Source organism: Homalodisca vitripennis, chromosome 1 (assembly GCF_021130785.1).
Source record: "Homalodisca vitripennis isolate AUS2020 chromosome 1, UT_GWSS_2.1, whole genome shotgun sequence".
In the NCBI taxonomy this organism is placed as follows: domain Eukaryota; kingdom Metazoa; phylum Arthropoda; class Insecta; order Hemiptera; family Cicadellidae; genus Homalodisca; species Homalodisca vitripennis.
Window position 1 is genome coordinate 156694830 of NC_060207.1, and position 22605 is coordinate 156717434.

The 22605-nt window shown below is 35.4% G+C and overlaps 1 protein-coding gene across 1 annotated transcript in view; it reads left to right on the forward strand.

Moving 5' to 3' along the window:
* The window catches only part of LOC124374460 (E3 ubiquitin-protein ligase RMND5A-like), a 41106-nt gene that overhangs the window by 15031 nt on the left and 3470 nt on the right, over positions 1 to 22605 (forward strand). The window contains exons 5-7 of the mRNA XM_046832673.1: positions 4381 to 4513; positions 10032 to 10197; positions 16167 to 16269. Of these exons, the coding sequence (XP_046688629.1) occupies positions 4381 to 4513; positions 10032 to 10197; positions 16167 to 16269 (402 nt within the window). The remainder of the gene's footprint in view (positions 1 to 4380; positions 4514 to 10031; positions 10198 to 16166; positions 16270 to 22605) is intronic.

Below are 22605 nucleotides of genomic sequence, written 5' to 3' on the forward strand. Positions count from 1 at the left end.
ATACCAATGCATACATTCCGCACCAAGGGAGTCAAGGCACCAGTGTCCAGCATAAAATCGAAGAATTGAGTTGTGGTCAAGTTGGTGCTTTCAGCTACAATCAAGCCAACGAACATTACATTGATATACATTACAAACTTGGTACTAAAATAGGATGATAATAAACCTCTCATTCTGCTGGGGGCAAGAACAACAGCATTGACAACAGTCTTCATGAAGTGTATGAGAATTTAGAAAAAAAACTTAATCTAGTGAAAGTAGGCCAGTATTTATGGCAACCATTCCTGCTAGATATGATCAGCCTATAGAAGGGCCTACAAATAATGAGCTGGAAATGCTGAATAATTTAAACAATTTGAAAAGACAACATTTTACTCAACATGGACTCGACTTAAACAAATTAGGAAAATCAAAAGTAGCATGGATCATTAATAAAGCTATTACTGGATAGTATAAAAAAATAACATTTCTTTAAATCTCCCTAAAAATGTTAAAAATACTAAAACATATGCAAATGGAACAACAATAAGAATTATCAGGGCTGGCATGGAAGAAGTTGTAAATACAAACTGTAATTAAAAAACAGCTTTTTCCCATTGCATATCACCAGATTTCAAATAAAAAAAATGAGTGCTGGGGTAGCAGTGACATTTAGAAATAAATTTGGTAAACATGTATAAGAGAACTGCCACTAGACTACCTGTCTCTCCGAGGATGTCCACCACTGCCTTCCACCTTCAATGAGAGCACTACCTCACTGTCACTTCTGGTCAAACTTGTGGAGGAAATGGAGCATGGAGTGTTGGGGACCCCTGGGATGGATGGTTGTTCTGCATCTCAGGACGGCCAAGGATACCAGAATCATGTGGCCCCTACCCTGCCTGAGTGTGAAGTACAGTGTTCTGAGGATATATCAGTCCGCCCCCTGGTCTTGTGTCTGTTAATGAAAGTCACAATAACGATAGCCAGTCCAACTATATAGAGAACCCATGAAGAAGTCTTAACTGTATTATACCATGTTGTAGTCATTCTTGCACTTTAGGGTTACAAGACCAAAATATACAACAAAACTCCAAAAAGTTCAACTCAACTAAGAAACATTTTAAGAATACTAGAAAAAAATAAACATTTGATAAATTATTTTAATTGTGCACTATAACATCAAACACCTTCCATCTCGTGTTGACCAATTACAACTAACTTTAGAGGAAATTAAACCTGACATAATTGGACTGTCCGAACACAAGATGAGTGAAATGGATTCAGTGTACCTTAACATAGAAAGTTATAAATTGAGGTCCACTTTTCCCATTCTATAGCTTCGGGTAGTGGGGTTATGATTTTAGCTCAGAAAAATATTACTAGTAAAGTTATCTTGATTCGTGATGTGCAAGAAATTGTAACAGAAAAGGTATTTGAATGTTGTATAGCGGAATTTGTGATCGGGGATTATTCTTTTGTATTGGCCTGTGTTTATCGTTCTCCTATGTATTGTTATTTGCACTCATTTTTAGATAAATTCGAAATTCTCTTGGATATACTATGCGGTAGATTTGTCATTGTTGTTGTAACTGAAGATTTCAACATTAATGTGTTAAGAAAAGATAACATATATTTTAAGTTCTGAAATATATTTAAAAAGTACAACATGAACTACAAATAGATTTTCTAACTAGAGTAAATATCCATACTGAAACGGCCATTGACAACTTTATTACAAATATAAACAATAGAAAAATATTTGCTGGAGGTATAATAACAAAACATTTTTGATCACGATGCTCAATTTTTTAAGATACCAGATATACACAATAATAGTAAAAATAACATTAAAAAAGTATATAGAAAGTATGATAGCTCTAACTTTGAGTTACTTGATATCTTAAGGCTGAAGAATGGTTAGATGTTTACCAGGCCTCAATAGAAAACTAATTTGATTTTCACAATACATTTCTGTATTATTTTGATATAAGTTGTCCTAAAGTATCGATTAAAGAAAGACCTTTTAAACCCCAAAAATGGATAATTAGTGATCTAAAAAAATAAACAAAATGACTTGAAAAAATGTTTAGATCCTCCAAAAATATCAGTTTAAACCAATGAGTTTGTTTATTGATGAAAAAAGAGAAATCTTTAAATCAAGACATTATAAGTAAGTACCATTTCATTCTACTGCCACTGCAGCGCTGCTTTCGGTGTTCCGCACATGCGTACTAGTTGTCCTTGTTCGACTCGTGCCATTTTAGTTGTTTTACATTGTGTTTTCAGCTTTCTCTGAACGTTTAAAATGTTAAGACAATTAGTGATCCCGCCGATTGTGAGATTCGTTCTGTAGTTAAATTTTTGAACGCAAGCGCAAGGAATGTGAAACCGGCTGAAATTTATTGTAAATTTTGAAATATTTATGGGGGAGACACGTTGAGTGAAGGAATGGTGAGAAAGTGGGTTAGAATGTTCAATGGTGGTCGAACAAATGTGCATGATGAGAATCAGAGCGGTTGGCCTTCTCTCGTCACCAATGATCTATTAAGAGCAGTTGACGAAAAATCCAAGAGAACAGACGATTCACTATGATAACATTATCTGACGATTTCCAACAAATTTCACTCAATCTTTTGTACGAAATTGTTATGGACTGCTTAGGTTATCGCAAGCTGTGTTCCTGATGGGTCCAAAAATGCTCACTGACGTGCACAAAACCAAGACACTCAGAAGTGCTTTGATTTTTCTCACACAGTACGGGTATGATGGTGATTTTTTACACAACATTTTGACAGGGGATGAAACATGGGCCCATCATATCATACTGGAATCCAAACAGCAGTCTATGGAGTGGCGACACACGCAATCCCGAAAGAAACAAAAATTCAAGATGACAATTGGGATTTAGGATTGGAAATATGTTTTGCTGATTGATTTTCTCCCAAGAGGTGAAACCATTAATGCAGCAAGATATTGCGAAACCTTAAGGAAACTAAGGTAGGCAATTCAAAACAAATGGACAGGAATGTTCAGTAACGGAATTGTGTTGCTCCATGACAATGCTCGGTCCCATACCGCTGATGACACTCAAACATTGGTTCGACCATTTTTTTGGGAGCAGTACGATCATCCGCCCTACAGCCTGGACTTGGCACCGTCTGACTACCACTTGTTCCTGCACATGAAGCGTGAGCTAGGCTGCCAACACTTTGAAACCGACGATGAAGTGAAAACTGCCATGGAGTCATGGCTACATTCGTTGGCGGGAACCTTCTATGAAGAGGGTGTAAACTAATTGATCACCCGCTATGACAAGTGTTTGAACATCAGTGGAAACTATGTTGAAAAAAGTTTAAGGTTTGGGCTTTTATGTAGAAATAAAATTGTGTTGAAAAAATTTATTTTACATGTTTTTTTTTAATGGTACTTACTTTCTGAACTTGCCTCGTATAGAGACATAATATCTGCCACGCATCAAAGTTCCACCTACCTCTACGCTATACCACACAATATGAAAAGAAACCATCTTTTTTGGATTGGAGAAGAGAAAGAAATGGTAATAAAGACAATTGCCTGTAATTACAGATTATCCTAAAAAACACAGTGTACATGGGTAGCAGTTTTAAAAATAATCGGAATAAATTAAAACAAAGACTGAAAGATTGCCTTACAAATTCAACACTACTCATTCGACAATTTTTTCCACCTCAAAAATAAATACTAGTTTCAAAATTAGACAATAACGTACATAAAAAGTTCATGTTTAGTTTTATGTGAAATAAACCAATAATTGTAAGCCTTTAATTAAAAAAAAAGTGAGGTTAACAACCAAACAAAAACTGGTAATATAAAATACAATAATAACATGTATATAATTTTAAGATAACTTAGAATTAGGCAATAATGACAACTCAATCGTGCAATATTGATATATATATATCGTATATATATATATATATATATATATATGAATAAAGAAATTTTTACTGTGACTTATGTGTATTATAATTATAAAAAGGTGTTGGAAATTTAGCGTATTTGTGTGATATATTTGATCACTAATATAAGTTATATTCACAGGGACAGAATGAATATTTTTATTAAATCTTTCTCTTCAAACTTAGTATAACCAATTTTACTTTTATTTTGTTTTTTTATTTGTTTCACCATAATTTTACAAGTGACTATACTAATCACAAAATTCCAGATGTGAATGAATTAATTTGTAATAGATTTTTAAATCTTAAAATGCATTTAGCACTAAACTTGGGCATTTAACAATTCTTCAGTCCATTGGTCACAATTGGAGCACAAAACCTTATCACATAACACATGATCATGTATTCTCACATTATCTTTGACAACATAATTTTATTTTCATTCTGATCTTGTGTGTAGAATTCAATTCTGGAGTTCAAGCTGCACCAGTTGCGTTTCATAGGACTAATACAGCAAGGAGCTTCAGCACAGTCAGATGCAATAGCGTACGCCAGAACACACTTAAGCCAGTTCGTACACAGGCATGAGAAAGGTTGGTGTACTTCAATCACTTATGTATGGGCCAAGGATACACATTTATAGTAACCAGTTTTGGCTGTAAAATCTAACTGTGATATTTTAGATGTAGCAAGTTCTGTTGATATGTTGAAATCGTCAGGTATTAAACCCCCTGGCCTATCTAGTTTTAAGTGGACAGTTGTAAATAGTAGAGATGTATACAGTAGAGTCCCGGTAATCCGAGGTGAATGGGACGCGAACGTACCTCGAATTGTGAAAAACCTCGAATTATACGGAACACTTTGAGAAAAATTGGGTTATAATTAGAACTGAAGGCAAACATAAGAAATATGCTTTTATTACAAATACCAGCATTAAGAAATTACTCACAGAGGTCCAAAGAATCAATGTTTACTTAAAAAAAAACTGTATAGAGTTTTTTGTTTCACCACACTGCAGCGTTTGCGGGCAGCCATGTCTCTCCACCGCCGAAGCAATAACGTGTCTGCCGCTGTCGCCTCTGCTTGCTGCTCTACGTAGCGCAGGGCCGCATCCAGTGCCGCGTAGCCGTTGCTGTGTGAGTCATTGCCGGGTCTGTCTCCTGCATATTTTTTTCTTCCTCACTCCTGTAAGCTGTCATGTCTGTGACCATCTCAACTATGGTGTCGTCTGTTGTCTCTAACTGTTCGTCCCTACTCATCCACTCTCCAATATCAGTTTGATTTGTCCCATTGCAACCAGGAAGTCTGTTTATTAAATTTATTAACGGTAGATCGTCATCTTCATCATCATTTTCAATTTTATACACTCCGATTTTCTTCCATGATTTCTGGATTGTTTTTGGTTTTTAATTTCGCTCCAAGCTTCAGCGATCCAATAAATTACATCCTTGATTGTACATTTTTTCAGGAAATCTTTTATGGTTGTCTCTCCTTCAATTGTTTGGAAACATTGATTGCAACAAACGGCGTCTGTACTTTTTTTTCAAAGTTTCAAGTAACGCCTTGGTCCATAGGCTGAATGAGGCTGGTCACGTTCGGTGGCAAAAAACATCGTGCGTATGCCATCGCATTGCAGTTCCCCTTCATCTGGGTGTGATCCTGCGTTATCAAGTGTTAAGATGGCTTTAGAGGGTAGGTTGCTTTTCTTCAAAAACCTTTTGGTTTCAGGAAACAAATTAACTAAAAAACCAGTTTTTAAAAATTTGTTTGTCCATCCATGCGTTTTTTTTGGTTTGTATAAGTTGATGGAAGCGTTGAAATAGACATGTTTTTAAACGCACGAGGCTTAGCAGACTTGCCAATGACAGTTAGTTTTAATTTATGGCTTCCCGACGCGGTTTGAAGCGGCTAGCACAGTCAGTCTCTCTTTGCTTTTCTTGTGACCCGGAGCAGCTTTTTCCTCCCGTGAAGCTAGAGTTTTTGATGGCAAAGTTTTAAAATTCAAACCAGTTTCATCACAATTGTAAATCTGATTCAGGTGTTAAATTTTCACTTTTAATAAGATTTTTTAACTTTTCACAGAACTGAACAACTGCCTCGGAATCCGCCGAAAGTTTCTCCCCACAAATTTCTAACTGCCTCACGCCATAACCGTTTTTTCCAACGGTCAAGCCATCCTACACTTGCCGTAAAATCTTCCTCACCTTCATTGATTTCGTTGCGAAAGTACAATGCCTTTTCCTGTAAAATAGGTCCGGAAATAGGACAACCTTTGTTTCTTTGTTGACAAAAATCATAAAAATAGGGCCTCGCTAGTTTTGTCATACTCTGCTTTCTTCAGACTTCCGCTCATTAGTACACTTTTCCGAGCACTTTTCTGCTGCAAACTTTTCAATTTTATCGCGATTCCTTCGCCAGTCACCAACTGTAAGTTCACCAACTCCGTTACTCGGCAGCTAATTTTTTTAACGTTTCACCTTTATCTTTAAGTCTTTAAAAGCTTCTAGTTTTGTTTTTATCGGTACAAACTTTCTTTTACTTTTTGAACTCATAGTTCACTGTACAATGAACACATAAAACACTTCAGAAAATTCTTTTTTACTAAAACTTAATATTTAGACAACAAGTACTGTACGTTGTAAATAACAGACGGATAAGCGCACTGCGATCGTAATCTAGAACAACCGTACCGCAGTCGAACGTGTGATGAGCAACGGACTGATTTATTTTTAGACAATACGGGGCGCGATGTTCCGTGACCTTGACAATAGGGTGGGGGTGGGGCGGTGCAAATGATTGGAGTGGCAATGATGAGTCAGGCTGCCGGCTTCTCCAAGTAGCCTAGCACTCAGTTTACAGACATGCGCTCGAGGTGTGTTGTACAAAGTATGTCAATATCACATTTTATTTTTTTACACGTGTTGGCTCGGATTTAACGGAACCTCGGACTATCGAGACTCGAAACTATCGGGACTCTACTGTATAGTTCTGTGTATAGGTTAAGTAATTCCAGATCAGGAGATGTCTATGGACTTTCCAACTTTGTATTAAAGGAAATATTAGGTGCTATAATCTATCCTTTAACACAGCTGATAAACTGGGTGCTTACTGATGGAATATATCCACTTACTTACTCCTGTGGCCACTCGAAACCCAGATGGTTTTTGACCTCGCCAACAATGTCTTTCCAACTTCCTCTATCTTGAGCCACTTCCAGTGTAGCGCCAATCGTTCTTAAATCCTTCTCCACCTGATCTCTCCATCGCATCCTAGGTCTGCCCAATGGCCTCACTCCCTCTGGTTCCCCTCGCCACACCTTCTTTATCATTTTATCTTCTCCCCTACAGGCAACATGGCCCATCCATCTCATTCTTTTACTCCTGATCAGTGCAATCACATCGGTATCTTGGTATATTTCTCTTAATTCTCTGTTCTTCCTGATCCGCCATATGTCTCCTTCTTGAACTGGTCCAAAAATTCTTCTTAGTATTTTGTTTTCAAAGGTTATTAACTTTTTTTGGGATTTCTTTGTGAGTGCCCATACTTCTGACCCGTACATCTAAACTGGCAAGATCATGGTTTTGTAAATTCTTAATTTAACTTTCCTCATTAATAGTTTGCTTTTGAGAAGTTTTGCAAGGCTCCAGTATGTTCTATCTGCTGCTGCATCTACATCTACATTGGACTTCAACTTCTTCTCTATTGTCATGTGTTATCGTCACTCCTAAATACTTAAATTCCTTTGTAGCCTTGAATTCATGGTTGAGTACTTCTAGCTTTTCTCCTTCCTGTTCCATTCTTCTGCTTATTTTCATGTAGTGCGTCTTGTCTTCGTTTACTTGTAATCCTACTTTTGCAGCCTCAACTAAAAAGGCTTCTACTAGTCTGTTTAAGTCCCTCTTTCTCTCAGCTAGAATGGCTACATCATCTGCAAATTCCAGGATATTGAACTTATCTCCCAATTTTACTCCTTCAGGCATCCCCTTTATCTTTTTTAGTGCTTCTTCCAGAGCAAAGTTGAATAGAATTGGTGATATTCCATCACCTTGCCTCACTCCTGTATTTATATTAAACAAGTTTGTGTACTCCTTTCCCACCTGTACTTTTCCTTTCTTGCTAGACTTATCAGTTTATTTGGGATACTAAACCTTTTCAAAATGTTCCATAGACTACTTCTAAAGATACTATCGTATGCTTTTTTAAAGTCTAAAAATATTATATACAGATCCTTATTGTATTCATAGTATTTAGAAGCTAGAATATATCCACAGTGCCTTAAAATAACAATAACAGTACCTATACATAAGAAGGGTGACAAAATGAATTTAAACAATTACCGGCCTATTGCCCTAGTACCCGTTATATCAAAGTTAATAGAGACTATTGTGAAAAACCAATTGGAATATTACTTTGAGTACAATAATTTGATTTCTTCATCTCAGTATGGGTTTAGGAAAAATCTGTCAACTGTTAAAGCTGTAGAAAATATTGTCTCTTATATATTGAATAGCTTTGAAAATGAGGAAGAAACAGCTGCTGTGTTATTGGATTTAAGTAAGGCATTTGACGTTGTACCTCATGATGAACTCATTCAAAAATTGAAATATTATGGTCTGGAGAACAATGCTTTGTCTTTGATATTGTCTTATTTGAGCAATAGACTTCAGCTTGTCAAAGTGGGTGACCAGAGATCAGGACTTAAGAGGGTGGCAAGCGGGGTTCCCCAGGGCTCAGTCTTGGGCCCCTTCTTGTTTATTGTCTTCATTAATGATCTCCCTAAATTTGTCCCTGGTAAGGTTGTCTTGTATGCTGATGATACTACTCTGTTATCATCAGACAGAGACTCAAAATTAAATGATGTCGTTATGGGCTATATGAGGGAAAGGTCCTATCTCTGGTTCTCTGCTAATAAATTAACTGTGAATAATAACAAGACCGAGGAAATTGTCTTTAGTTTACGTAATTCTGTAAATAAGTCTGTAAAACTACTTGGTATCAATTTAGACTCAAAGCTTAGCTGGGGAATCCATACAAACCATTTATGTATTACATTGGCAAGAGTAATATTTCTACTAAAAAAAACTAAAATTGTATACAAGTCTTAATCTTGTCATTAGTGCATATTACGCTTTCTTTAATGTACACCTTCTGTATGGGGTTTTAATGTGGGGCAACTCTAGTGGAGCCAAGACTGTGTTTAAGTGGCAAAAGAAAGCCATACGCTGCATAGTAGGAATTAGCGACAATGAGTCCTGTAGGCCATTTTTTGAAGAACTTGGTATACTTACGCTTCCATGTATATATATATATATTACACAGTTTAGTTTTTGTTAAGGAAAATCTCGACTCAATCTTAGAAGCTTTAACCATGAACACAACACTAGAATTAAAAATACAATTGATGTGCAATATGCTAGGTTAAGTAAAACTCAACAGAACTATGCAATAACCGGAGCTAGGCTATTCAATAAGTTACCATTAAGTGCTAGATCAATTTCTGTTGGTAGGTTTAAGAATGTTGTTGCAGAGTGGCTCAAGAGAAAAACATTTTATTCTGTAGATGAGATTTTTAATGCTAATTTTAGTGACTTACAATTTTAAACTTTTAACATAGATATAGATTGTATTTATTTTAGGCTCTGTAGGCCTACTTAGTGATATTTTTAATATCATATTTGACTTTGTCAATACAAATTTGTAATTGTTGGACGACAATAAAATGATTCTGATTCTGAAAGCTGCTTGGCTATCAGTGAAAATACTAATCGTCTTGTTCCTGTACCAAAGAAGTTCTCACAAGCACATTCCATATTGGCATGAATTCTGCCTGATATGAGATGAGGATTTATAATGACCACCAGTTATCTGTATAGTCTCACCCTTTACAATTCTAACATCTGTACTAGTTTCTGTCTTAGAGCCATCAGTAAACCATTCAAGCTCCACTGGTTGAAAAGATTTCCATCCCTCAGACAAAATTTCCTTGGAAGGTGTCGTAACACTGAAGGATTTATTTCTTTATCAAAGAGCAGTTTGTTAGACATCAACTCTGCATAAACAATGCTCTTCTAAGACCAGTTGTTTTAATGTGATCTCTTGCATTGTATACAGATATCCAGAATTTGATGGGGATGTTCCTGTATCTGCCACATGGAATCAACACGTCCCCATACTCACATCTGCTGGAACCTAGACTGTGGTCAGAGATCTACGACATTTTCACGAGAGATGCCTGTTTCCAGCTCGGTCTCAGTGTAGAGAGTCCTCTTAGTATATGGTGAGATGCAGCTTTATGAATTCAATTATTAATTAATTATTATTTATTTTCAATTTATTTTCAATTTTCTTCTATATATTTGTAGACTATGAAAGAAAATTGTTAAGATCCAAAACATCAAATTTGGTTTTTAGTGAAAATATTTGTTTCCTGAATCAGAATATAATGGTATTATTTATAATGTTCATGTATATGAGTCACATATGTTATGTTTTATGTACAGTAAGTAAGCATTGGGTAAACAAATAAACAAACTGATTTTGACATTCAGGCATAGGTTGTTGGTGAATAATATGTAGCATTTAAAATGTTCATATTTTAATTTGTTTTAAATTGTTCATCTTTTCCACTGTCCTCAAAGTAGGTAAAACATTTTTATAGTCTGATGTACTTTTTAGATTAAATGTTCAATAAGCAGTATATATAATTATATTTGTTTAAAGTATTAGGCAGATCAACAGGATTTTAACCCTAGAGCTGTATCAATTTAAAAAATATAAAGTGGTGTTCCTATTTAAATTGTTAATGCAAATTTTATCTGATGGGATAGTAAATTATAATTGTAACTAAGAAGTGACAATTAACTTCATCTTTACTGCAGTCGGAATACTTTGAAAAAATCCTCTATTCTTAAACTAAACCAAATTTTGCAGCCATATGCTATGCAGAGCCTGTTGACCTCAGTCTTATAACTGAAAGTGAAGATTTAGAAACTGTTGATTTTCTCAGATTTAACCCGGGATCACTCGCACCGTTAGATAAAATCTAACATTCTTGTGTTTTTTGTAATAAAAACTACATTTTTATATCTATAATTCTGAGACTTTGTCATTGCCTCGCCGAGACATCTCTAAGAATGAGGGTAGGACTAGAAAGGTAGTGGGGGGTGTAGGGGCGGAACTGTGATGGTCAAAAGTGGGGCGCGTCCCTCCCGTTAGTGTGAAACTAACACGCAAGTGGTCGCGTCCTTCTACTTGATAGACATAATCGAACACGCGAGTTGTTAAGTGATAACAGTTTTATTATTTTCGGTTAGGTTTTTTAATTTATTTTAATTGTGCGGGGACATAAATGTAACATAAAGTGATGTTTTGGTTGTTTTAGTGAAATAATGGAACAGGTGGATGATTTTCGTATATTAGGTTGGTTGGAAGATGAGGAAGACGTACGTGGATCGTCTGACAACGAGCCCGAGCTAGTTCCTGATGTATTTTCTGACACGGATGCTGAGCCCGAACGCCATGAAGAGGACACACATTCAGAACAATCAGATGATACAGTTGAGTTACCACAACAACTGGTTCCAGAACGTGCGCAAGGAGAAGGCAGTGGCGCCGGCACTAGCAGCGGACCGACACTCGTGGGAAAGGATGGTGTTACTAACTGGTATGTACACAACCCTTCATCGTCACGACCCACCCGAACTCCAAGAGAAAATGTGGTAACAAGATTACCAGGTGTAAAAAATGTGGCAAGAGGCAAAAATACAATTATAGATTGTTGGGGTTTTTATTTTCCAGACAATACTATTGAGAATATTGTGCGCTGTACAAACGAAAAATTGATGTTGATGAGCCAATCATATTCACGTGGTATAAGGGATGTACCCCAAACAGATGTGCTAGAAATGAAAGCTTTTATTGGCACACTGTATATGGCTGGTATAAAAAAGGCACATCATTTGAATATTGACGAGTTATGGAGCAACGATGGCACATGTCCAGAATTCTTTTCAGCTGTCATGGCAAAAAAACGTTTTCAAACTCTGGTTCAAGGTATAAGGTTTGATGATAAAAATACAAGAGCTGCTAGAAAAAGTATTGACAATTTAGCTCCAATCAGAGAGCTTTTTGAAAAGTTTGTCACAAAATGTGACGAAGCATATTCTATAAGCGAATACGCTACAGTTGATGAAATGCTGGAAGCATTTCGTGGCCGCTGTAAGTTTCGGGTATACATTCCCAACAAGCCGGCCAAATATGGTCTCAAAGTTTATGCCCTCGTAGATGCTAGAACATTTTACACGAGTAAAATGGAAGTGTATCCTGCACAACAGCCCCCAGGACCATATTTGCTACCAAATGATGCTAGTAGTGTTGTGAAACGCCTTATTCAACCCATTGAGAATACAGGACGTAATGTAACAATTGATAACTACTTCACCAGTGTCCTTCTTGCAAATGAATTATATGCAAACCATAGACTAACTATTGTAGGGACTATCCGCAAGAACAAGCCCCAAATCCCACCTGAACTTTGCAACATAAAAGATCGTCCAGTGAGAAGCAGTATGTTTGTATTTGGAAAACCTCCAAACAAATGCACATTGACCTCGTACGTTCCAAAAAGAGGAAAAAATGTTTTACTTTTGTCAACTATGCATAAGGATGACAGAATTGATGAAGATTCGGGAGACCTGCTCAAACCTGAAATCATAACATTCTACAACCTAACGAAGGGAGGTGTGGATGTTGTTGACCATCTGAAAAGTGAGTATGATGTTTCCAGAATAAGCAACCGATGGCCCCTAACATTGTTCTTCTGTATGCTAAACGTAGGAGCAATAAATTCTCAGATTGTGTTTCGAGCAAATACTCAAGAAACCATGTCTAGACGGAGCTATCTAATGCAGCTGGCAAAAGCCCTGACCCAGCCACACCTTGAAAGAAGAGCAGCGATCCCTCACCTGCCGGGCGAACTGAAACAAAAAATAAGGAGGGTGGCTAAACTCCCTCCACCACCACCGCCGCAACCACGTCGAGTCGACGGGAAGCCTCGCTGCGCATATTGTCCCGTGCGCAAAAACAGATTCACACAGCAAACCTGTAGCAACTGTTCATCTCCTATCTGTAAAGAGCACACTGCACAGACTGTTCTAACGTGTTCACAGTGTCATGACAATGATGAAAATCAATAAAATAAATCAAGAAAACTCGGATAATCATTTTTACACAACTAATTTTTTTTTAAATTTACTAACTACCAATAATGTACTTTAGGATAGTAAATATTATTATCAAATTCATTGTAAAGTCATGTCAGTTAATCACTTTAAAAGAGGAATTTTTGTTTTCAATATAAATATAAACATTCTTATACAACTAGATTTTTTTAAATTTACTGACTACCAATAATGAACATTATTCTTAATTTTAGGATAGTAAAAATTAGTTTATTATTATCATATTCATTGTAAAGTCATGTCAGTTAATCACTTTCAAAGTGGAATTTTGGTTTTTAACATAAATAAATATTGTTTGGACACACGATGGTGTTTTATTTGGTTAGACACAAATGTTAGAAGAAACCTAACACGTGAGTAACCGCGTGACTATCTTACTCGCGAGTGCTCCTGGGTTAAAACATCTGCTGAAGTCGATAAGTATCCTCAAAGCTAGTAAAAAGCTGCAAAGGAGAAAATGTTATGCTGTTAAGAAGTATAATAAACATATCTTTTAAACAAAGCATCTTTCCAGAAAACTTAAAAATATCTAAAGTGTTCACCAAGTACAAGGAAGGAAAGAAAACTAAAGAAGGAAACTACCACCCCATTTCACTCACTCCAATATTTTCCAAAATTGTTGAATATGTTGCTCTTTCAAGGCTTTTAAAACATATTCTTTATTCTAAACTCTAAGACTCTTTCTAAATTTGTGGAAGTTTATTTTGCCTTTCTTGAATCTTATGTAAGATGATGCATAGCTTCTGGTAGAGGAAAAACTTCCACAAATTTAGAAAGAGTCTTAGAGTTTAGAATAAAGAATATGTTTTAAAAGCCTTGAAAGAGCAACATATTCAACAATTTTGGAAAATATTGGAGTGAGTGAAATGGGGTGGTAGTTTCCTTCTTTAGTTTTCTAAAGAAGGAAACTACCACTTGTTGTTGCCTGTGGAGTACATTTGCTTGAGTCTATGTATGAGAAATGTTCCTGAATAGAGTTTTTTATATTTACATGTAGTTATTGTAACTTTTCTGTTAAGTTTTTGGTTGTATGCTTCAATTTAACAAGCTACCTCCTGTTAGCTAAGTAGCTGTAGAACCAGTTTACTAATTTCCTTGCTATACCTAGTACTTTTAGTTTTTCAACTGGGCAACTGTGTTTGACAATAAAAAGCTTAGCTGAGTCAAAAAATAAATTCAACAATACATCCCTCTTATAGTTTATCTATGATATGCTTCACAAATTTATTCAAAAAGATGTTGTTGAACTTCCTTTCAAGAAACTATGTTGTTAATTTGTAAGCAGATTATTTTGCTTGAGGTAGTGTAAGAGCACCTAAAATGCTTACTAAATGAAAACTTTGATTTATTGTTGTTCGTTTTTGTCACTCATCATCAGATAGATCACATTTAAAAAGTATACCAATGTATATGCATAAGTTTTACCTTGTTGTGATTCTTTTTTGTCTTCAAGTTTGCCCTAAGCAGAGTTTATGCTCTGGAGCTTTGATGTAAACACTCTTCAAATTTGTGCACTTATTTTACAAGTATCACCTCATGGTATATACTTTAGAAATTCTATGGATCCGCTCAGTACGATGACGGATACTAGCCTAAGTTAATTTGGGAAAGTAAAGAAAAGAACTCTCCCTATGTTTGACCAAAATACATTTTTTTACAGATGAACAATTAAAAATGAGTTTAAAATCTAAAATAAACTTACAATTTATAAATTTGGAATGGAGAGAGAGACCAATTTATACAAGAATTAAATGTGTCAAGTAATGGCTGTTGCTTCTTGTTCCAATAGTTAGTATAGAGCCCTGCTCGACTCTCCCCAACTTGGTAGTGTCCTAGATACAAGCTAAGTATATTTTAGCAAATTTTTGTGACCACTGTAAGTATGGAAAATGACCAGGCTCACTGGTAACACAACTGTACTTTATATTAGAATTCATATATTATACTAAATCATATTTATTCTCTTGCATTCCTTCATTTATTAACTTATTTGATTGATTATATTGAATTTATAATTTATTATTGCAATTAAATAATTAATCAAATGATGCACTAAATGAAAATGCATATTGAAATAATGTTTCTAAAATTTACTGATAGAAAATGTGTACAATGTTACCGGTCTGGTTTTACAACTATATGTTAAGGGCCATCACAACAGCACTGCTTTGTTATAATTGCTTTGTTAGTAAGTTCTTGATAATGGGCAGATAGTACTCGGATTTGTCTGAATGATGTTATGGAAAGTTTTAGATTAACGTCCTCAGTCAAACGAAAGCTTTCCCCAGTTGTGGGATTTTAGATTTTCATTATCTATCCTGGTTTTTAGATATTTTACAGAAATTTCCCTGATTTCTTTGGTTTTTTCGTGGATGTCTTTGGGAAAGTTTAATACACTAGTTACGCGGTATGGACTGCTAGGCCGGTCAAGATGACCTGTTGTTCACATGTCAGATTCCACATTCGTGCAAACCCAGATTGTTGGTGTTGTTTGTTCAGTATAATCAGGTATAATCAAACTTTTTAACACCTGACACACTATAATTTAATTTAAAAAAACACAATAAAATAAAGTAAGAAATAAAGGAAAATAACTCAACATTTTTATTCAAAAGTTTTTAACAGAATGATTTTCAAAAAGTCAAAAGTAAACAACAATTTGTTTTTATCTCATTTAAGCCTCAACTTCTTAGCTATGCTGGCTTCGATGTGCACTGGTTTTCATTGTCAAAGTACATGATTGGACCTGCCCAGGATTTGAACCTGTGATCTCTCGGTTAGAGAGCCGAGACTATAACCATTAGTCTAATGAATTATTATTATTATTTTGGCCAAACTCTGATCAGCTGACCAGCTGATCTATGTACTGGGTGTACATCAGCTAACACTTTAACAGCTACAGTAAAATGCTGAAATTTGAATTGCGTATGTGTGTTGTTCAAGAAGAGAAGTTAGTATGTTGTGCTGATAATATAAAAGTGAGAATCTAATCTAGTTTTGTTTTCAGTATTAATGCGGGTTGTACAGCATTACCAGCCCTCCTGAACATTAAGCAAGTCATGCAACAACGACAAGTCACTGGAATTTGGAATGGCAAAGATGAACTGCCAGTAAGTAATATGTCTCTCTTTATTGATGAAAAAGTTTTGTTTAGAAAGGTTATTGCAATCAGTAATGATTTTAGACCACCATTTGTATTTAGTTCAATTTTATGTAGAGTTCTTAAATTTGTTCACCAATATTTGATCTGAGCTGGTCATTCACAACAGAAAATGAGCCCTGCATTTCATCATTAACAGTAACTTTTGGCCATTAAAAATAACATAATACACCTTCCAAATTGGAGATCTCATCCTTATTAGGAACAATCCAAATTCATGTGCAGCCTAACTCAAGGACCTTCAGAATTAGCCACATTCTATGAAAGTTAACCTATCATCTCAGTACATAAAAACCTACTTGGACCTTTCCATTTCCATTCCACAGTTTTCAAATTCTATTGCCAGCAATTATCACCACTAATTCTCTTTTCCCTTTACTACATGTTATAACTACGTTAAATTTAAATATAGTCATGCCATACTACTTGTGTTTAATTCGTATCTCTTTCCTTGACCAAATCCAAGGATATTTTGTATAAGCAACTATGTGAAGCTGGCGGCACCCATTTAAAAAAATACTTTAGAACATATTTTAATTGTTTGTTTACCTACTTTCAGTATTTGTTTGGCATTCATTTGCGGAATATTAAAAAAACAAAGTGGGAGCTGCTAAAACACTATACTAGTCAAAACTAACGGAAATTGAACCAAAACCATTAACCAAACTACACCAAAAATTAATGAAATTGTTTGTTTGGCATTAATGTGTAAAATATAAAAAGAAAAAAAACAATAAAAAGAAAAAAACAAAACAAAGTGTACACTGCTAGAAAGTTTCATATTCACATGTACTTATCAAAACTGAATCAAATTTTGATGAACCTTTTTCTGAATCTTTACTAATGCAAATTTCCTACAAGTGGTATTGCTTGGCTGGACAAAACAGCAACAATCCTTATGGTTATAATCAGGACTGGCTCAAGGGGTTTTTGCACCCTAGACTTTAAAAATACTTTGCAGTTTCATGAAAGTGCCTTTTTCAAGATATCTACGCCTTCGGTGCAGTCTACCAGATATAAAAGTTTGGAAAAACATCTTTTGTGATAATTTTTATAACAAAGAGTTTAATTTTCATACCAGACAAGATATAAAACCCTCTCTACAAAGGCAAATTAGGAAATTTTACCTCAAGAACTTCTTAAATATACAGCTTTCCCCCATCATAGTCACAACAAGTAATTCATTATATGTCATAGATTCATGGATTTAATGAAGGATTCTGACTGCCCAAAAACTTGACATAACAGATTTAGGTTGTATTACATTGACTTTATTTATATGTAGAAAATCACTAGAACATTCACTACACTGCTCTGACATTTCACTGAAGGTATGACGATAAGGGCTTTCTGTGTTTTAAAGTGCAGAAGAGAACACAGGTACATGAATACTAGAACTGGGAAGGGAGAGGCCGTCTGCAGCTGCTTGGATATGTGTACTGTGCGATGCAAGCAGAGATATAGTTGCAAGGGTTGGTGTGCTGAGAGATGCAAGGGCAGCCACAAATCTTCGACCAGGCATGCTGCTGTGTGCAGATTGAGTCGCAGATGTGAGACTGTATGTGCTGTTGGTTGTGAGAGGTAGGAGAGGATCAGCCGAGCCAGGGTGATTCAGATCTCCTTGACACCTCATGAGTATTTGAAAATGGAGTTTGAGGTACATGAAGTGGCTCTTTAAAATAGTCTTTATTGGGGATTACTATTTGTCTTTTCTTCAAGTTTTTACTGACTATTGCTTTTGCTATCATCTGAAAGAGTTTTGAGTTTTCCAGACTTGCTAAAATGCAATCCATGCCTGGTATGATTGTATCTGTTAAATTTAGTGTTCTAAATAAGTGTGTGCAGTTTTTCCAATTTGAGTAAACATTCACTTCTACAATTATTTGTCCCAAAATTCCGTCTATCTTCAGATTAAGGACTGGATTGCCATAGCGATGAGGAATACTAGGTACAATGACATTCGTTTTCTGTACTAAAGAAGTTACAATTTCCGTAAGTTCTCTTTACAGACTTTCGTTTTCTTTTGTTACCTGTTCTGTATCATTAATTTCACTGAAAATGGCAACACAATCCCCATCTGTAAAGTCCTTCATCAGCACTCAGTGATGCGTTTGGCTTGAACATTGTCTCAACAGTGAACTTATTTCCAAGCTGTTCTTGAAGGATATGTGAACACCCTCTTCCGTGGCCGTTTGCTAATGTAAGCACCCTAGATTGTTCAGGTAAGAAGTGTTTTTGAAGTTTTCCACCAGCTGATTGATACTTTCTTTGGTTATAAATTCGCTTGCTTATGTCAAGATGGGCTTTCTCCTCTTCTAAAATCTCAAAGAGGACTCCAAAGTAGTTCCTAGTCTTTATACTGGGGAGTGTATTCACCTGAGAAATTTTCTTAGAATTATTATTATTTACATCTAGCCATGTACCGTCAACTCCCCCATTGCTACACTTTAAAGCTCTTGTCTCTTGAAGAGTTTGTAAATTGTATTAGAAATCAAATAACACTACTATTAATGGTAAGCGATTTGCTTAGAGTGTAAGCTATTGTACAGCGCTTCACAATAAATTTAGTTTCATTGATCTCATAACATTCAGTTGGAAAGTCGGATTTTGCCCTAATTAAAAGGTTTTTCACAACATATTCCATTGTGCTTTGAACAGGCCCCTTCACTGTTACTTTTGGTACTGTTTACTGCTTTTAAGTCATTTAAAATATTTTATGCGACCAACTGAGCTGTAGGCAAGTTTTAATCATGCATAGTAATAATGAAAAAAAATTAATTTGTTTCTTTGAAATACACCAATTTACTCCATTTAAGTGGAAAAACTTAAAAAGTTATGAAAAATATTACCCAAGTTATGATTTTTTTCACACTGACTGCAAATAAACAATTTCTATAAGACAACAAATATTTTTGGTACTGTCAAAAATTAACTTTAAAAAATGTTGGTCCTCAAAGGGTTAAATATTAAGCCTTACAATGTAATGTAAATTGCTATCAAAACAACTTGACGTTGCAACCACATCTTTTACAATACAGATACCAAAATTAACAAATACCAAATACACTATTAACATGTTTAAATATACCTGAAAGTTTCCCCACAAAACAAATCAGAAATCAGAAATTCTTTATTGATAATCTTTAAGATTACAAGTAGCGTCAATTAACAAAAAGTTTACATAGTTATAAAATATAGAAGTTCATGTTTGTCTCTGTCAAGTTGTCAGTCTCCATAAGTAAAATTCCTCCACTGTGTAGATGGTTCTTTGCAAGAGCCAGTTCTTTATTGCAGTCTTCATGTTAATGTGATTGTTTCCATTTTTCTTAATTTCTTCTGGCAGAGCATTAAAAAGTTTTTTCCCGGCATAGGTTGGTTTTTTCTCAAATACAGCTGTTCTGTGAAGAGGTAGTGGAAAGTCTTGACCATGTCTTGTGTTATGTTCATGAAGATTACTATTTCGAGGAAAGTCTTTTGATAAGCAGTACAATATCGTTTCCAGAATATATAGAGAAGTCACTGTCAGTATATTCAATTCTTTAAAAGTAGCTCTGCAGCTTTCTCTAGGTCCTAGCTTCCCCATTAACCGGATTGCTTTCTTCTGAATTTTGAGGACTTTTAGTAGGTTAAATTGAGTTGTGCCCCCCCATGCTGCTATCCCATACCTGAGATGACTTTCAAATAGGGCATAGTACGCTATTTTGGTAGATTCAAGAGTGCTTGTTGCATGGGTCCTTCGCAAAGCATAGAGTGATGAATTTAGCTTCAGGCATAAGTTGTCAATGTATTATTTAGTGTTATTCCTAAATAAGTCATGTCCTCTGTTTCTTGAATACCAGGGATTTCGGACACATAGTTTTTATTAGTTCCTAGAGTGAGTTGTTTAGTTTTCAAGCTGTTTAAGATCAGATCATTGTATTTGCAATATTGTTGGGCCATATTGAATGAGATGTAGGAGTTTATTTCTAGCTGTTGAACATCCTTCTGGGCTGAGAGTAGTACAGTATCGTCTGCGTACATGATGGAATTTGTGTAGTTTTCCAAGAATATTGGCAGGTCATTGGTGAATAAAATATATAACACTGGTCCTAAGACGGAGCCTTGGGGAACCCCTCGAGTCATAGGTAGTTTTTCAGATTTAACAGTACAGGTCTCTCCCATTCTTCTCTGTTTAACCTCTACAACTTGGTATCTTTCGTTCAAATAACTCTCAAACCATTTTAAGGCTGACTGTTTGACGCCAAGAGTTTGTAGTTTGGCTAGGATGAGCTTATGGCCAAGACAGTCGAAAGCTTTGCTCAAGTCTAAAAAGATACTAGTGATGGTGTTGCCCTCTTCCAGGTTGTCTGTAATATATTCAACAAGGTCTATTATTGCAGTTGATGTAGATCTTTCTTTTCTGAAGCCATGTTGATTATTGGATAGGAGGTTATTGTCTTGTAGGTGAGTGAGTAGTCTAGAAAGAGTGATCTTCTCTATTATTTTTGATACAGTTGGTAGTAGTGAAATGGGACGGTAGTTTGTTGCTTCATCTTTGTTTCCTTGTTTATATTTAGGGTATACTTTGGCCTGTTTTAAGTTTTTTGGAAATATGCTCTGTATAAAGGATATGTTAGTGATGTGAAGGATTGGTTTCAGAAGTTCAGCTTCGCAAAATTTTATGATTTTTGATGAAAGCTCGTCCAAACCCGAGGAGGTTTTACTTTTCAATGAACGGATTGTTTGTTTAATTTCTTTGGCTGTGGTTGGGGTCATTTCTGTCATTGTGGTATCTATATTGTAGCATGGACTATACAGTAAGTTGTCATTCGATATTTGGTGTTGCTTTAGCGTGTTTTCTGCTATATTTACAAAGAAGGTGTTAAGGTGGTCAGCGATTTTCTTTGGGTCCGTTTCTTTTATTCCGTCGATTATTAAATGGTTCAAGTCTGATGTTGATTGGTTCTTAGCAGCTCTTTCTCTATTTATGAGTTCCCAAACTGCTTTTGTTTTGTTATTAGCGTGATATATGTGGTCTGCATTGGCTTCCTTCCTAAGTCGCCTGAGTTTCAGATCATAGGCCTTCTTCTTCTGGTTTGCCTCAGATTTATCTTCAGTTCTTCCTGTGACATTAAACTTATGCGCATTGATGTCTGGGGTCAGTGGTCTAGTTACAGGTGGCCAAGCAGCTGTGTGCCAACGCTGTATGGTGTGGAATTTGTTGGATTGTGACTTGGCAGTGACGTCACTTTTTATCAAGTTGTCTTAGTTATTCATAGCTTGTGTTCTAAGTTATTTTAATCTTGATACTTTCTTGGAAAGCTTGTATAAATTTGTAGTAGTTAATACAGTTTTGTTAAGTTATATGATTGAACTTTTAAAGATTTTTAAAGATTTAATCTTGACAGTTTAATTACTCTGTCAGTGTTCAATATTAAACTTTAGTTTTTTGATGAAGTTTTGAAGTTTCCATGAAGGAATGTAAGCTTATTTACTTACATGTGGTCCAAGGTAAGAATTGTGCACAAGTAAATAATATTTTGTTGGATTATTACCACTTAAATACACACTTTTCTTGGAGTTCACTTCACTGTGACTGTAGGTAGTCGGCCATTTTTTCTGGTAGTTTTAATTAAGCCATGTAGTTTTAATTATGGACTAAATGTCAAGAGAGAATGAGGTTTAGCTTTGGCAATCAGTACATGATGTAATAAAGTTACAAACATTTAATGCTTTTTGGTCTCAAATACGGATTCAACACAAAATTACAGTTATATAACACTTTTTTGTACAAATTTTAAAAAAGGATATTTTTAGATTTTGCAGAAATTTCCCAAAGGTATGTTTTTTAACCCTCGAAATCTTGGGGGAAATCCAGTGATACACAATCCTACTGGGTGAAGTCCAAGGTGTCTCATTGCACTCCGCTACACACAGTAAGGTACCCAAACTGAGTACTTTTAACATTTGGGCACGCTTTCCTATTTTCTACATCTTAAGTCAAATAGGTTCTACATCAAACCCTTCACCTTTCATTACCTGGTAATCCATCTGCCTTATGTGCAGAATTGCCAAGATATATTTTTTAATATTTTTAAATCTTCAATTTTGTGCTCCCAAAACTTTGTGCCCTTGACGACTGCCTAGGTTATCCATACAGACGAATCAACCCTGATTATAATGCTCAATGGACCGTAATACCCCTTACCCATAATAAAAGACATCCAATGTTCTAGTAAAAGTATTTATTCAAAGTTTGAGCAATCTGGAGATTCCATTTTATCAAAATCTTGTTTGGGTAAATACT